Below are 16,717 nucleotides of genomic sequence, written 5' to 3'. Positions count from 1 at the left end.
TGGATACTGCCAAACCAAAGAAGAGATGGCAACTGTATTCTCAACTAAAAGAGAATTACTTCTAGACCCCTATGTAAAAGGAGCAAGAAAAAAGTGAAAAACAAACCATCAAAAACAAAACTTACAGATTGATTATTCTAAATAGAACATGTACTTTGTAGAATTTTTTTGCAATGGTCTTCACACATTTTTTTCCTATTAGTTTTAAGAAGTTCGTGAATTCTTGTGAGTTTGCTTCATTAATTTCAACCTAGGCTGCTGAGATAATGATTTCAATATAAATGATAGTTGGGGAATTTTCTTCTTCATATTTGTATTTTCTTTGTATTTATTTATTTTTAGTATCTTTGAGGGTGCAGGGTCTATGATAATTGGTCTGATAATTTCAAAACATTTATAACATTTTAGGGTTTTTTCCCAATATATAATAGCTTGTGTTAATGCAGGGTCCCCAACCCCCAGGCCATGGCCTACTACCGGGCTGTGGCCTATTCACAACTGGGCCATGGGCCGGTGCACATGTGCGCTCATGCAGCTCGACTCGTGTGAGCAGTGGGTCGGCGCACGTGTATGCAGCTCAACTTGCAGTTGAGCTGGGTGTGCGTGAGTGTGCGTGCAGGTCTGCTGTTCGCACAAATTAATATCCTTACTGATAATCATACATGATGCAGAAATATATTTATTACTGAAATTGAGGTGCTTAGGCTAAGATATCCAAGAAAAAGTTGTGAAAACAATGTCTTAGGAAAACATCTCAAAGCTGGGTTGGTAAATATAAGAAAAAATGCCACACAACCACAACTATTTTAATTTACTGACTGGGGAAAAGACAGTAAAAATAAAACTTGCATTTATCTGTAGCAGAACATCCAGATTCAGCCATAGTTTCATTCCATACAGCATTAACCTTGTTAACTCTCAAGCTCCTCCTTCCGTTATATATTCAAGATGGGCAGTATTTCATATTTATTTGTCATGTATACAGTATGTAGGGATGTGGTTCTATACATATGTTGTATATAGTATGTTTAAGTGTGTGTCATGTATATGTTTCACTTTGAGAGCGGGAAAGTAAATTCATTTCTGATGTGTGCCATTGTGCCCACAGTAAAAAAAAAACGATAATAAAGGTTACCTTATCTTATCTTATTTAGAAAATGTAACTTCATCCATATTGATGTCAAAAATCATGGGAAAAAGGACTTACATTGTATATGTTTCAACCATGTTTGTGACCTCAAGGAGTCAGTAACTATATTTTTCAAAAATTGGGCATCCAAAGTACCAGATAAGTGACTTTACTATGCAAGGAAGGCTTTGATGAACAAAAGTATTTCTCCAGTGACTGGATCCCAGTTTACATTAAAAATATACATTCACATTGGGTGTAACCAAGTAATTTATCTACGGTAGGTAGCAGATTTTTAATCTTGAAATACTCAAGTTTAAAGAATGAAGTGTACAATGACATTTTAGTGATGATCTGTCATAATTTCATATTGCTTGATATATATAAACTGAAAACAAACTTCCTCCATAAGAAAAAAATATTACTAATAATTAAAAACGCCTGCAACCTGGCTCACCATAAATCATTTTATACCAGGTTTGAAAATTGGTCTGTCAAAGCAATGATGCAATTTCCTGCATTGGCAAACCTCTTTTAGTACAAGAAAAGCAATCTACTGAGTGACCAATTACTGTGCCACTTAATCTTTAAAGTGCACAAAAACAAGCCAGAAAGGTACAGCACATCAGATATCAGCAGCAAACAATTTTGAACAATTTGCTGTCATGGAAGGAAGTGTGTAGTGGGGTGCCCCAGGGCTCTGTTCTGGGCCCAGTGCTCTTCAACATCTTCATCAATGATTTGGATGATAGATGGGGAACTCATCAAATTTGCAGATGACACCAAGCTGGCAGGAATACCCAATACTCCAGAAGATAGGCTTAAGATACAGGAGGATCTGGACAGACTCGAACACTGGGTGCTATCTAACAAAATGAAATTCAATGGTGAAAAAAGTAAGGTTCTACATTTAGGCAGGAAAAATCAAATGTACAGGTATAGTATAGGTGGTACCTTGCTCAATAGTAGTAACTGTGAGAGAGATCTCGGAGTCCTAGTGTACAATCACTTAAATATGAGCCAGCAGTGTGCTGCAGTTGCCAAAAAAGCCAACACAGTGCTAGGCTGCATTAACAGAGGGATAGAATCAAGATCACGTGAAGTACTAATACCACTTTACAATGCCTTGGTAAGGCCACACCTGGAATACCGCATCCAGTTTTGGTCACCACGATGTAAAAAAGATGTTGAGACTCTAGAAAGAGTACAGAGAAGAGTAACAAAGATGATTGGGGGACTGGAGGCTAAAACATATAGGGAACGGTTGCTGGAATTGGGTATGTGTAGTTTAATGAAGAGAAGGGTGAAGGGTGACATGATAGCGATGTTCCAATATCTCAGGGGGTGCCACAAAGAAGAGGGAGTCAAGCTATTCTCCAAAGCACCTGAAAGCAGGACAAGAAGCAACGGATGGAAACTAATCAAGGAGAGAAGCAACCTAGAACTAAGGAGAAACTTCCTGACAGTTAGAACAATTAACCAGTGGAACAACCTGCCTCCAGAGGTGGTGAATGCTCCAACACTGGAAGTTTTTAAGAAGAGACTGGCCAGCCATTTGTCTGAAATGGTATAGGGTTTCCTGCCTGAGCAGGGGGTTGGACTAGATGACCTCCAAGGTCCCTTCCAACTTTATTATTATTATTATTATTATTATTATTATTATTATTATTATTATTATTATTAAATAGGGAAGGAAGGAAAACAACAAAAGATTCCAGAAAAGGTTCAGTAAAGCAAGGGCATACTGTTTCTGAAACCACAAAGAAGGTGTTACATTCAAACAGCAGTAAGAATTTTTTATTCTTTCTTAGACTGTCAGGTATTAATGTGTTTTCTTTTTCATATGTAAAAGTTTATTAATTGTTTGAAAAATGCAATTTTTGAAAAAGAAAAGGAAAGTAATAAGTAAAAGGTACAAATAAAGAAATAAAGAAGAGGAGAAGAGAAGAGAAGAGAAGAGAAGAGAAGAGAAGAGAAGAGAAGAGAAGAGAAGAGAAGAGAAGAGAAGAGAAGAGAAGAGAAGAGAAAAGAAAAGAAAAGAAAAGAAAAGAAAAGAAAAGAAAAGAAAAGAAAAAGAGAGAAATGGCTTCCACTCTTCTTAACAGCAGTTACAAGTACATTTGAATTTACCCTCTCTCTCTGTAAGTCTACAAAATAATCTCCTTCTTTCTATAATCTATGCTTTCTAATCATCAAACTCATAAATCAGAAGTTCATTCTTTTCTCTTTTCAGCCAAAAGTTCATAAAGGATTTCTAGTCACTAATATGTCATTGTCTTTCCTCTAATCAAACAAGTCATTTTTTCCATCTCTGCTAATTCTGTCATCTTCGCCAGCCATTCCTCCATAGTGGATATATCAGAATCTTTTTTTTTCATTTTTGTGCATATAATAATATCACAGCAGTTATCAATTCAAATGTTATTGTATTTTCAAGCCAATCTTAAAAACCATACACAGAATCAACAACGCCCAAGAGTTTTAATATACGTTCAAGACTCACTGTGGAGTAAAGAGAAGAAGTGCTGGACACTAGTGATAATGACGATCCATGTACTAAAACAGAAACACCGAAGTTGGTATTAGAATAACATTGATAAAGCAATAGGAGTGATTGCCAGTCAAATTCAATAGCATAACATCTCTTTTTAATTCCAAAGAGAAAACTATTGCAGAAATTGCCTGTTTAGAAATATATTTTTATTCCACACAATGATTTTTCTATGCTTAAAAAAACACCTGTACACAGAGACTTTAGTAATACATTGCAGTTATGCTAGTAAACAAAAATCATCGTTTATTTTGCTCTGATAGGAGAACAGCACCTGAATGTCACCTTTAGTAAAACTATTTTTGGTACGGCAAATACAGAAAATGTCAATTGCCGAATGGATTCTACATTTCATGGAAGATAAAAGTTATTGCTAGGCGGGCAGCTTCCACTGTAAATGAGATGGATTCCAATTGGAAAGTATCACTCTGATAACACACAGCATATGAAAGCGATTTTAAGTTGCATGTGCAGCTTAGGATAAAATGAGACATAGCAATCACACTTAACAATTAGCATTTCTAAAAAGTAAATATCAAAAATTCAGATGAAAACTTTGTTGGATTAAAAATTTGGTCCCAGTTGGAATTATTACAGAACAGAGAGGGATATAACCCTTTGCATCTCACTGAACCCTAGTTTATACTGAATTCCCATGCCTGTTATTTATTTCAGAGAAAAAAAAGCATCCATTGGTGTGAATTGTTTGCAATGCAAATAGCAAGTGTTGAGGCCCATGATAGCCATAATAGGAGCCTAGGGTTGCCCTTATTGCAAGTAGCCCTGCTCTTTTAACCCAGAGTGTTGCTAATTTTTCGCACACTATTAGGCCTCTATGAAACAAAGCCACTTGGGTCATTGAAGGGATGTGATTTTTAAGTTTTGTTATCACTAGTATATATGCTAGCCAATTCATTTTGCTGAAAACAGAACAAAATGAGCTTGGATTGCTCCAGGTGCCAGAACTGAGTGCTTATTAGATCTGGGATGCTGAAAAAACAGAACTTTCTGAAAAACAGAAAGAACACTTTAAACAAAAACAATGTTTTTGTATAATCATGCAATGTGTGTGTAAGGAATCAGCACTTATAATGAGAAAATCAGGTTGATCAGCATCAGGATGATGAATATAATACAGATTGATTTCATTTTATATGATTTTGATTTGATTAAAAGTCTTCAGCAACTTGGTAACAGGTGTGATTATGAATAACTGTCCAAGGAAGAATCAGAAAAGGTAAGTGTATAATTGTTGCAACTTAACAAAGGAAAGTGATAAAATGATGAAAATATTCATGAAAGACGGAATAGGCCTATTGTATTTAGGAATGTGTTGACTGTAATTATCGGTAAACTAAACTTAAGAGTATTGCTATGTTTCCAAAGGCTGTTGAACTATGAAAGTAAGAGTGATTTCCAAGCAGATAGGAAACAAAACAAAAATCAGTTAAAATCTATGTTTCGCTTCTAATATATCTATAAATTCCAGTTATGGCAGGGGTGTTAAACTGCTGGCCTGCAGGCCAGACACGTCATCTGGAAGCCGCACCCACCCCATTGCCGGCAATGGCAAAACCACCTTGATACATTGTGCAACGTAATGTGACGTCATGAGTTTGATATGTCTGAATTATGGCATGGCTTAAACTCTGAGTAATACAACAATTGTTCATTCTACATTGCTTCATATCCTCTTACCTTCTTCCATGCTATCTCTGAATGAACCAGAATGACTAATTGCACGTGGTCTGTCCTCTAAGGATGTAGCACTACCACACAGCTGAGAATCATCATAGAGATCAAAAGAAGAATCTTGTGCAGGGTTGCTGTTTGACCTCATCATACTAGGTCCAGGAAGTTTGAACTGGGATAAATTTGTTGGACTTACTGCAATATGAAACAAAAAAATAATAAGTTTGTGGGAATGCTATGTATATTCTAGACAAAATCTATTGAATGAAGTGACATATCTTTTATAAACAATTAAAACAATTTCTAGGATAAATTTAACTTCATGGTTAGTATAGTATAGATTGTGGCTGTAGGGTCAAATGTGGCTTCACATTTTTAGATGTAGTTCCAGAGGTTCTTAACAAAATCTTTTTTTTTCAGAATTAAATGGTAAAGTATTAAATGAGGAACTATATTACTTGTAAGTAATTTTAATTACATATAAAGGTAAATAAAATTTATTTTTTCCATGGGCCATTTACAAGTAAACCTCTTGGACTAGGCAAAGTTGTACATATTTGACATTTTTTTCTTAGTTATAATTATCTAATATACCAAAGTGTATTTATATCCTAAATAGATGGCATTTCATAATTCCATGATACAGAGCTGTTTTTAACTATTATTTGAAATATATACTTCTTTCCTTTCCTTGTCAGGGAGATAAATCAAAACCTCATCAGAGGGTGATGAACCGTGGTTCATTTGATGCATGATGAACATCAGGTAAAAATAAAGAAACCCCGAAGCATATATTCTATTGTAAAAAAACTTTAATCAGGAAATGAAAGAAAGACTCAGAACTGACTACATGCTCTCTCTCTCTCAGACAGCACAAAGAGAAAAAGAAGTAATAAAAAGTAAACTTTTGTCTGGACACGCGCACATCATAGTAGATCCAGACATGAAACCAAAAACATAGCTGGACATGTGACAATCATCTTGGTTACAATGATAAGATTACAATGCAGCTGGCAGAAAAACAGAGTGAGACGTGCTGAGCTGACAAAACAGAAAAAACACAGTGACATCCCCTTCTTTTGTCAGTAAAGCAGAACTCAGATAAGACACATTTTCTGATGCAGATACTCGTGCTGGGCTGCAGGAAGTGGCTTGTTCAGCATATCAGCAATCTGATCATGTGTAGGCACATACTGCAGTTTTACAAAACCTTGTTTGACTACTTGTCTTATATTTTGATAACGGATGTCAATGTGTCTAGACCTTGAACCTGTAAATCGTGTTTCAGATATATAAACCACAGATTCGTTATCTTCCATCAGAGTGATCAGTCGAATCGGCTGTGTCCAGATATCTGTGACTAAAGCATCAAACCACATTAGAGAATTATATGCATCTGAAACACAAGCATATTCAGCTTCAGTAGACGAACAGGAAACAAAATTCTGTTCTCCAAGACGTGTAGCAGATGCGAGCGGGGTCTGTAAACTGGAAGGGAGATATCTCTGTGAAATGATTGTCTCCTCTTCAGCAGATGGATAATGAGCTTTCTTCTTCTTGCCCTTTTTCTTTGGCATATTGCAGCAATTAATCACAGCGTTCCTCAGTCACTGAACTAATTGCCTATATGCTTATCAGCATCAAAAAAACCAAACCAAATCCTGCTACCATGTCAGGGAGATAAGTCAAAACCTCCCTATCAGAGGGCGATGAACCGTGGTTCATTTGATGCATGATGAACATCAGGTAAAAATAAAGAAACCCCGAAGCATATATTCTATTGTAAAAAAACTTTAATCAGGAAATTAAAGAAAGACTCAGAACTGACTACATGCTCTCTCTCTCTCAGACAGCACAAAGAGAAAAAGAAGTAATAAAAAGTAAACTTTTGTCTGGACATGCGCACATCATAGTAGATCCAGACATGAAACCAAAAACATAGCTGGACATGTGACAATCACCTTGGTTACAATGATAAGATTACAGTGCAGCTGACCGAAAAACAGAGTGAGACGTGCTGAGCTGACAAAACAGAAAAAATGCAGTGACATTCCTTCCTCCCTTGCACACAGGGAATTATCACTTGAAAAGTTGGTTTCCAGGTCTAATGTATCTCGTCTCGCCTCCTGCTTGGAAGAAACCCACTACACAACACCAAGGATCTTAAGGGGAAGACCATTGATCCTTTTAATGTTTCTTTAGAGAAAGCAAATTTATCATCTTTTTTCACACTGGATCACATAATTTGTTAAAACAAGCCACTCTTACCAGTGTTTGCTTTGGAATATATAGCTAAAACATTTCTGAAAGGCTCAACGTATGGGAAAATGATGCACAGATAGGTGAAAGAGAAAATTTTGCACAAAACAGCAGAATCTGTAACTGACATGATAAAACTTAATCTGCAAACACATATGAATTACTTTTGTCAAATTAATGGAGGATATTACTCTGCAAAAAATAGAATAAAATAACAATGCAAATTATTTCTTCCTACCTAAATTAGAGAAATATTTGCCAGTTGCAGAGGAAGACATAGCTGTAGGCGATACCAGGGGAGACTGATTTCCGGTGTCTTGGAGCCCTCCAGTAGAATGTGAACGCAGCCACTCTTTCCCTTCCTCTTGACCAGCCTGACGAGAAGATGGAGTATACCTGAAACAGATGACCATGGACAAATTAAAAATATTCACATGCTGTATGCAACTAATTGCAACAACACCTACCTAAAGATTAGAGACAATTAGCAAATATCACCTTCAGGTCAGATGATTTTTAATAGAATATTTGAAGTAAATATAACCCAAGAAAAAGACAGACAAATCATTAACAGAGAGACAATTGGCATCTAACAGAAAATCATGCAGAGCACATTGTTCAGAAAACATTTTAACAGAATCTGAATTCAAGCATAATGACATATTTAAAAAATAATTGGTGGTGAAAAGAAAACCGTGCTCAGTTCTTGTGTAATGATTGCTAGAGGAGCAAAAATGTACAGATAAAGTTGAAAGCAATGAGAATAGAACAACACTATAAAAAGAAATGATTGGGGTTTGTTAGTGACATTTGATGAGAAATCTTATGGAAAAAATGCCTTATTTGTCCACAGAGTGATCCTGAGATACCATTCTACCACTAAATGGATCGATATAAGAGGTGAAAAAGAAATACTCTCTTGTGAAGAAGTGTGTTTGCCAAAACCAAAAACTTAATGTCCCAAAGACTTTGCGGGATTGCTCCCAAGGACAAAAATGTATCTCCAACAATATAATAACACATTGTCACAAAGGCTTAGAAAGTGTTCAGTGACGTACAATAGCTAATAAGTACATAAGGTACTTAAGCAGTCAGATTGCAAATGTAGTGCTTACATTTCATATACAATCAAATATCTTGCAAATTTTAAAAAAAATTAAGATTTTAAAAACCAGTGCTGTGATTTTCCCAAAGCCTATTTTTAAAACTAGACTTTGCATCTGCTGTCTTTTGCCTGCACATAAAGCTTGTTCTTGCTGTAATAATCAGAACCATTTCTGCATATATGTGGAAACAGACTGTTAGACTGCTAGACTTTGATAATACTTGATCCAAGGGTGGGGACAAGGTTTGCTGAGGTGAGTATATTTAGATAACTGAATAGTATTGATGCTATTTTTCTACTCTCAAATCTACTTGAGATTTACTAAGCTCAACTGATTATTACTTAATAATATGCATCGCAAAAAAAAGAAATATTTTATTGCAATCTAATATTTCAGTTACTTGACAGTATACTACTAATGTTAGTCTTAATGTCAGATTTTAATTGACTGATAGCCAAGAACAAGGAACACATCCTTCCGAGGTAGGTAAAATGAGGACCCAGATTGTTGGGGGCAATAAGCTGACTTTGTAATAATGCCGCTTGGGGGGTGTATGAAAGCCCTAATAAGCAGGCATATACATAGAATGAAGGCTATTGATAAGCTTGTAAGCCGCCCTGAGTCTTCGGAGAAGGGCGGGATATAAATGGAATTAAAATAAAATAAATTAAATAAATATATACTGGCCCTGATAATTTTCACAGGAATTGACTGTTTATTTTTCTTTAACAGAACTGAAGATAATGTCTTCAGATGAAGAAAAAGAAAGATGGCAAAACTCTCATTGGATTCTAGAAGGCATAATACATGTTCTACCAATTGCAGCAAAATTATTTTCAATAAGCAAAAGTGTAGGTGCAACTGTAACTGATTCTTTCTTTAAAAAAAAAATTCCACCAGTCTCCTTGGAAAACTTTATATGCAGCTTCAAGAACCTGGCAATTCAGTGAAATATAGCTCCACAGCAGCAGGAGAATGTTGTATCCTTTCTACTGAAAATATTATTATTGAAAACTTTGGGAAACTAAGCAGTAGTTCTTTCTCTCTGAGAGTCAGTTTAAAGCCAGAAGTAAAGTAAGACTGTAGGATTCAATAATCAGCACAATTGTGGTAGTAAATGGCTATTTTTAATTTGAATAAGAAATTAGTTTGTAAGGATTCAATCTGTAAAGAACAGAAAACTATGAGCAGTGGGAAGTTATGTCTCTAAAGTGACATTTGAAGCAAACTCTAGGTTCTTGTTTCAGATGAATTTGAGGAATCAGTGAAATTGTTTTGATCAAACAAATTGCATTTTTAGTGTGTTGCATATAAGGAAGGTAGACTCTAGATCAAAAATAGGACCTGCCCAGTGAATGTGTAAAAGCTGTGGGAGAACACTTGAAGGATTATTGCAAAACATTTGTGGTAAAAGGACCATACTTTGACAATTAGACTTAGATTGTCCAAGGATACCACCCAAAGCAAAATTTGAAACTTATCTGGAAGTTCCTGTGAAACAATTGAGTAATTCTGGGGGGAAAAACATTTTCAGCTATGAAAATCTGTTAGGTAAATATACAGGTTATTAGAATTGCTGAGGATGCAGCCTACAAATTATTCTTATTCTCCTCATTGTCAAAGAGAGAAAATATTTTAACTTTTTAAAAACCTAGTTTCTAAACATAAATGGAAGTACTATTAGTTGTTCATTATAGCTTACACAATAACAAGAAAAGGTTGATGTATTATAGAGAGAAGTTACAGAACAGAAAAACAGCAGTCATGCTGAATAAAATATCATATACCTTAATCCCTTTTTGGGCAGTGTATTTCTGTCAAGCTGCATGCTGTTAAAACAAAGAAAACCCCTAAAGACATACAATAAACAGAATACTTCAAAATTAAAAGGTCTGAAAAGGTTTGACTTGCAGATACTGTATTTTAGAAAAAGTATTTTTAATGGAAAATGTCAAATCTGTAAATGAGGTGTGCAATACTGTACAAAGATTATCCCTCACTTTTCAGTAACAATGGTCTATTAGATTTTTACAATGTTGAAATCATATTGTTATATGTAGCTTTAGTTGTTATCTAATTCAGATTCTTATATTCTTTGGAAGGGATGTCTGGATAATACAGATGGCATAATTGTCTGATTTCAATTCATTGTGCTAATGTGATTTCTTTCCATAAGCATTAGTCTAATATCTACGTAAGTCAGGACTTTTCAAAAGGCAAGTTCGTTCACAAGATGTAACTGCATAAAATGCCTAACATATCTTGCTATTTCCAATTCTCATGAAATATGAAGATAGAAAATGACTGAAAGTTTACCATACCACTCTGCAAATGTACTTATGTTGATAGGACAGCCTAAACAAATGAACTGGGCTCAGTTATGATTTTAATGTAAGCCAGGATGGTTTCTGAATCTAGATTTTTTCTCTCTCTAGATCTGCATTTGAAAACCAGGATCATAGATAACACTAAGAATCAGGTTGAAAGTTGAACACTAATCATGTGGAAAGGTCATAATTTTTGTTGCAATGAATTTTCTAACTAATGAACAAATCAATCAATAATTTTTGAAATAGCTAAACCTCCTATATAGAAAACAAAAATAAATATTTACTGAAAACAATAATCTAGACTTGTATTATTAAAATGCCATAGATTTTTCTTATGTTTTAACATTACATTGTTTCTAACAGCTTACAGTTTTAATTTATAAAAACAATTTAAAAAATAGTGTCAGTGTATTTTTTTCAAAACACACTATAATGTAGAACTTCATTTCTAATATCTAATGTGGTAGGTAAAATATCTGCTTTTTTGGATCTCCTGACCTAAGAAATAAAAAACCTACCTCTTTCTTGCTAAAAAAAACCCCAAACAAAACCAACTGTCTGTCATCATGTAAACACAAGTAAAGCTTTCCTTATACTTGAACAGCCCACTTTTTTATACTGAAAATTAATTATTTGGAATTATAGTTCCCATATCAAAAAAAAATCTGTTGGATTACTGTGGTATCCTTAGTGCCAAACTTGGTTTGACAATGCAAAGACAAATTGACAAATGAAATAATAAAATCTGTACCCTGAGCTGTGGACCACTTCACAGTGTATATGAAAAATAACTAAATAAATCATATTTATATTTTACTTGAACAGCAATGAACAAGTGACTGCTAAATCTGAGGACCTGTCTGTCAAGAGACAAACTTCTCCTATGGCCTAATGCTACACCTTTTACTTGATAGCATGAGAGTAAGGGATCAAGGACTGCACTTAACATTTGGAGGGACACCCCCCAAAAAAGAATCTGTTTGCAAAAACTAATGGCCTGGATGGACATAGAAGCTATAATCTGTACATGTATCTAGTTCATTATTGACCAATATTTGGCTTAGGGTATGAATGCCAATGTCCTATTTAAACTTCTCAGTGGAAAGATTGGAAAGGGAGAGGAACTTTGTAGAGATGGAGGACTGTCCCTATGTATTTATTAAGAGAAGATGTAGCATAACACATATGGCAGATCTTCACACAGAAGAGGATCAAAAGTTAGCCAAAATGTATCTTTTAATATTGACTGCAGGTCTTGCCCAGAGCCCATCTTGGGGAAAAAAACATACCAAGCTCAAGGCTAATAATAATAATAATAATAATAATAATAATAATAATAATAATAATAATAATAATAATAATAATAATAATAATAATAATGTTGGAAGGGACCTTGGAGGTCATCTAGTCCACCCCCCTGCTAAGGCAGGAAACCCTATACCATTTCAGACAAATGGCTGGCCAGTCTCTTCTTAAAAACTTCCAGTGTTGGAGCATTCACCACTTCTGGAGGCAGGTTGTTCCACTGGTTAGTTGTTCTAACTGTCAGGAAGTTTCTCCTTAGTTCTAGGTTGCATCTCTCCTTGACTATTAAATTAATCAGCAAGATATAAGGGCAGGTACCATAGGAAGACATACAGGAATTAACACCTCCAGAATCCTAAAGCATTTAGATGACATAAAACCTGGCCCTGTAGATAGAGGAAAACCTACAGAGATGCCAGGGCAATCTTCTGTAGCAAAACCAAGGAGTTCAAGAAAGAACCTTTAAGATCTGAAAGGAGATAGATCACAACCCTGATCACTCGGCCTGGCTGACTGAAAGAAAATTTTAATTAAATAAATTTTTAATTTACATTGGGAATAACTTTTACAAAATCAGAAGGGTGGGTCCCAAACAGTTAATTGTGTCCATTAAGTTTTGTTCATAATCCTAAAATGAACATAAAAGGGATACAACTAAAAAAAGATATTTTTTCCTTGACTGGATGTGATAGAAATATTAACTATTAAAAATATTCACTATAGGATCTTATTAGTTTATTTATTTAACAAATTTATATAGCTGCCCAACTCACAAAACATGACTTGGGTGGCAATTTCTTAGTAAAAGACACCGTATTGCACCAGATATGTCAGGAATACAACTGAATATTAAAATATTTACTCTAATATAATAGTAATAATTTATTACACTATAATAAATATTTTAAATATTCAGTTGTATTCATGATATATCTGGTCAGGAGAACAAATCCTATACAATTAAATAATTGTTTTCTATGAGTATAAGCCATTCAGTCCAATATAACTGTCATCCATTTGCTGAATACTGAAGTATTCCAGCCTGGAGCAGAAGAGAAAATGGTTTTTTGCCTAGTATGTCTTCAGAGATTTCTATGAGAAATATTGCAGCCTGTGCCTGGACAGCTTACGCAGCTGTTACTGTGGATCTTTATGCTGCTTGCTTCATTGTTCTCTGACATTTTTGAATACAAATATAGCCTAAATCTACAAACACAATCAATAGTCTGAAAATCAGAGGTACTCCAAGAAGAAACAAAGCATTGGTGTATGCATGTACATATGCACACAAATTCACACAATATAATACATAGAAATATTGTGAACTGAAGAACTGAGTACATAGTACATAGTTTCATGATGAGTCTAGTGGGAATCTCATATTTGTCAAGAACACATCAATTTGTTTTTGGGCTCACAAAGACTTGACACAATTAACCACAGAAATGGTCCTGCAGCCACACAGTCTCCTGTTGGATGGAGCTGTTGGTGCTGCCACAAGGCAAGGCAGGTGTTGGGGAAAAAATAAGACATTCACTGAAAATATGACCTATTGCCTCTTTTGGAGGCAAAAAAAATATGACTGGGTGTTATTTTGGGGGGAACATGGTATAAAATTAACACTATTCATAGTTAAAATTAAACAATTTTGAGGTTTGGGCAGTGTGTAGTTATCTTAAAAGAAGACTCTCTAGAGAAATCTTCAGAGAAGAGATTACTTATATCATGCTTCGCCACAGTCAGAAGACAGCCATTTTGTAGATTCTGCCCAAATTCCATGCATTAATATAAAATAAGCTATAATTTATTAAGCACAATTATACTGTTACATATAATATACATTGGCCGGGTTAAATTACTTGGATTATTCTCTTTTTGCAATTTTGAGAATGATCTAAGCAAATGAAGGAAGCCATGGTAACTATTAATTTTATTAATGTCATCACTATTTTCTAAATGTTTCCCAAGTATCTTAATTTCAAACAACCATAATTTAATAGATTCTATAGACAGAATCCATTGAATGAAATAAAGAATTCTTAGGCTTTTTTCATTCCTTAGTTTTTCAGAGTGTCCACTTGCCCCCAATCTCAAATACGACTCTCTCTCTCTCTCTCTCTCTCTCTCTCTCTCTCTCTCTCTCTCTCTCTCTCTCTCTCCCTCCCTCCCTCCCTCCCTCCCTCTCTCTCTCTCTCTCTCTCTCTCCCTCCCTCTCTCTCTCTCTCTCTCTCTCTCTGTGTTTGTGTGTGTGTGTGTGTGTTTGTGTGTGTGTGTGTGTGTGTGATTAACTCACCTTTCTGAAAGAGTAGATCTGACACTTCCAGTCCTCATGAGCAGGCTCTGAACCTCTTGAGTGCTTGTGGTCAATCCAGAGAGGGAGCCATGATGACTAAGAGGGAGATCAATAGATTCAGAGCTGGTGTGGAGGCTAGTCATTGACTGGTAACTTGGTGTATCCTTACTACCAGCAGAAGAACTACTCAGGTTTGCAGCCCAGACAAGACCACCTGATGTGAAAGAATGGGCTGAAGCTGGACTTGAAGCCAAGGAGTGACTTAGGCCTACAACATCTGTATTTAAGTCCGAGGGCTTATTGAAGAGGGGGCTACTGCTTCCACTCTGCCCACCTGCACTGCCCATGCTACCTGTACCTGAAGATGGAGATTCCAGACTGCCTTGCCGAGCTAATGTGGTACTAGGGCTGGGCATGGCAGATGTAGGTTTCACGCCTTCTGTATTTGGTGCGGTGGCCGCTTTGCTGCTGGCTTTGGCACCAAACAACCTAGAAGCAAACCAACAACCTAAATGTTAGAAACCAAAGCTTCACATCACAATATCTGGAATATCAGCATATGGATACAGCTAGCTCAAGTTACTTCTACGTTTCTTATAAGAAAATCCATTTTGACTATGCATTATTAGATGTCATTTAAAAAATAATAATTCAAGAGCACTCATTCAAGCTTTGTCCTTTAAGAAATATGGATCTTCTCACAGAGAAAATAAATTCAACAATCTCTCTTTATGTAGATGCCTAAAAAGATTAAATGTTCATCAAACCCAACAAGTATTTCAAAAGCTTGATCAGAAGATATTTTAACAATTAAAGTATTACGTTATGATTACGGACAGCCAACAAATCAATATTTTTCTCAAATCTCAAATTAGGTACCAAATGCTAAATTCAGTTTCTTTCCATATGTATCTGTGTATATCTATGAAAGTTATTTTTATTTATCTCATTAAATTTATTCTACAAGCCCACTCCAGCAGTCTCCAACAGAAGAAAATAGATTTCTTCTGTAAACTGCAGAAAATTGCATTTCTAAAAGATCTAAAATTTATAGAAGATCTACACTTCTATAAATTCTGCAGGAAGGCTTTTCTAAATTTACAGCTTATTGAATGGCAATGAAAAACAATAAGCATCCAATTTATTTATACTGTAATAAAAGCCACAGTGGTAAGCAATTCCTAAGTAAAATGTTGTATTGGTGACTGGCCACAAGAGGGTAGTCCCAGCTTTCTTTCAAGATATTTGTGTTGTTTTTTTTAGTAGAACAATTTGTCTTGATTCTTGAGTCAGGCTTTAATATCCAGAAGTTGCCAATATGATTTAAAAATTTTATTCTTATTTTTTGGAGAACATTTCTGATGAAAACACTGCTGTTTCAAAAAATCTCCAAATCAAGAGGGGCTGCATATTCTTCCACATAATGGAATGATTAAAGATAAGGAACATCATAGTTAGATATCTCAGGCATCTGCCATGGTTTCTACAACCCTGTCCCTACCTTATTAATATATGCTTTAAATTACATTAGTTTTCTTAAAAAGAAGTTAATAGGATGAAATTACTAGACTACCTTCAGTTTTTAAGGTTATGAAATTGCAATTCTACCATATATGGGATCCTTAAGACTATGATAGTCCTAATCAGTTATCAACCATCCAAAAGCAAGTAAAAGCAGGTTTCCACTTACGTTTTCTTAACTAGATGAGGAAAGCATCTATATAGATAACTATTCTATAGTAGATTTCACCAATTAAATTATATTGGTACAGGTCTTCTCCTGTCCTGTTAGGCATCCTGAATTGCAACAGCTGTTTATAGACAATCTGTTATATTTTTCTGTTCACTGAACATCTGATGAGCATTTCATAGTTTCCAAAAAAATTGATTGCAACTATTTGTAGATGTCAGACCAACTTTTAACCTAATTGGAAGTTCCAAAATTATTTTGTTAGTCAATATTTCGTTTTAAATGTTGCAAAGATATAAGTTGGGAGTCACAGTTTCACTCCTTCTGTAAGGAAGATGGGTGGTTTCAAAATTTGATAAATA

General features: G+C 35.1%; 1 protein-coding gene across 2 annotated transcripts in view; it reads right to left on the bottom strand.

The window, feature by feature from the left end:
• Window positions 1–16,717, bottom strand: part of NAV3 (neuron navigator 3) — a gene marked incomplete at its 5' end in the record, with an annotated part of 246,791 nt that overhangs the window by 48,132 nt on the left and 181,942 nt on the right. For both annotated transcript variants that reach the window (XM_081330387.1, XM_081330388.1), the window contains 5 exons: window positions 3,633–3,685; window positions 5,379–5,567; window positions 7,870–8,027; window positions 10,525–10,566; window positions 14,666–15,154. In XM_081330387.1, coding sequence (XP_081186513.1) covers window positions 3,633–3,685; window positions 5,379–5,567; window positions 7,870–8,027; window positions 10,525–10,566; window positions 14,666–15,154 — 931 coding nt within the window. The remainder of the gene's footprint in view (window positions 1–3,632; window positions 3,686–5,378; window positions 5,568–7,869; window positions 8,028–10,524; window positions 10,567–14,665; window positions 15,155–16,717) is intronic.

Source organism: Vipera berus, assembly GCF_964194415.1.
Source record: "Vipera berus genome assembly, chromosome: 6".
Lineage (NCBI taxonomy): Eukaryota > Metazoa > Chordata > Lepidosauria > Squamata > Viperidae > Vipera > Vipera berus.
Note: the sequence above shows the minus strand (reverse complement) of the source record. Positions and strands in the feature narration are given on the sequence as shown.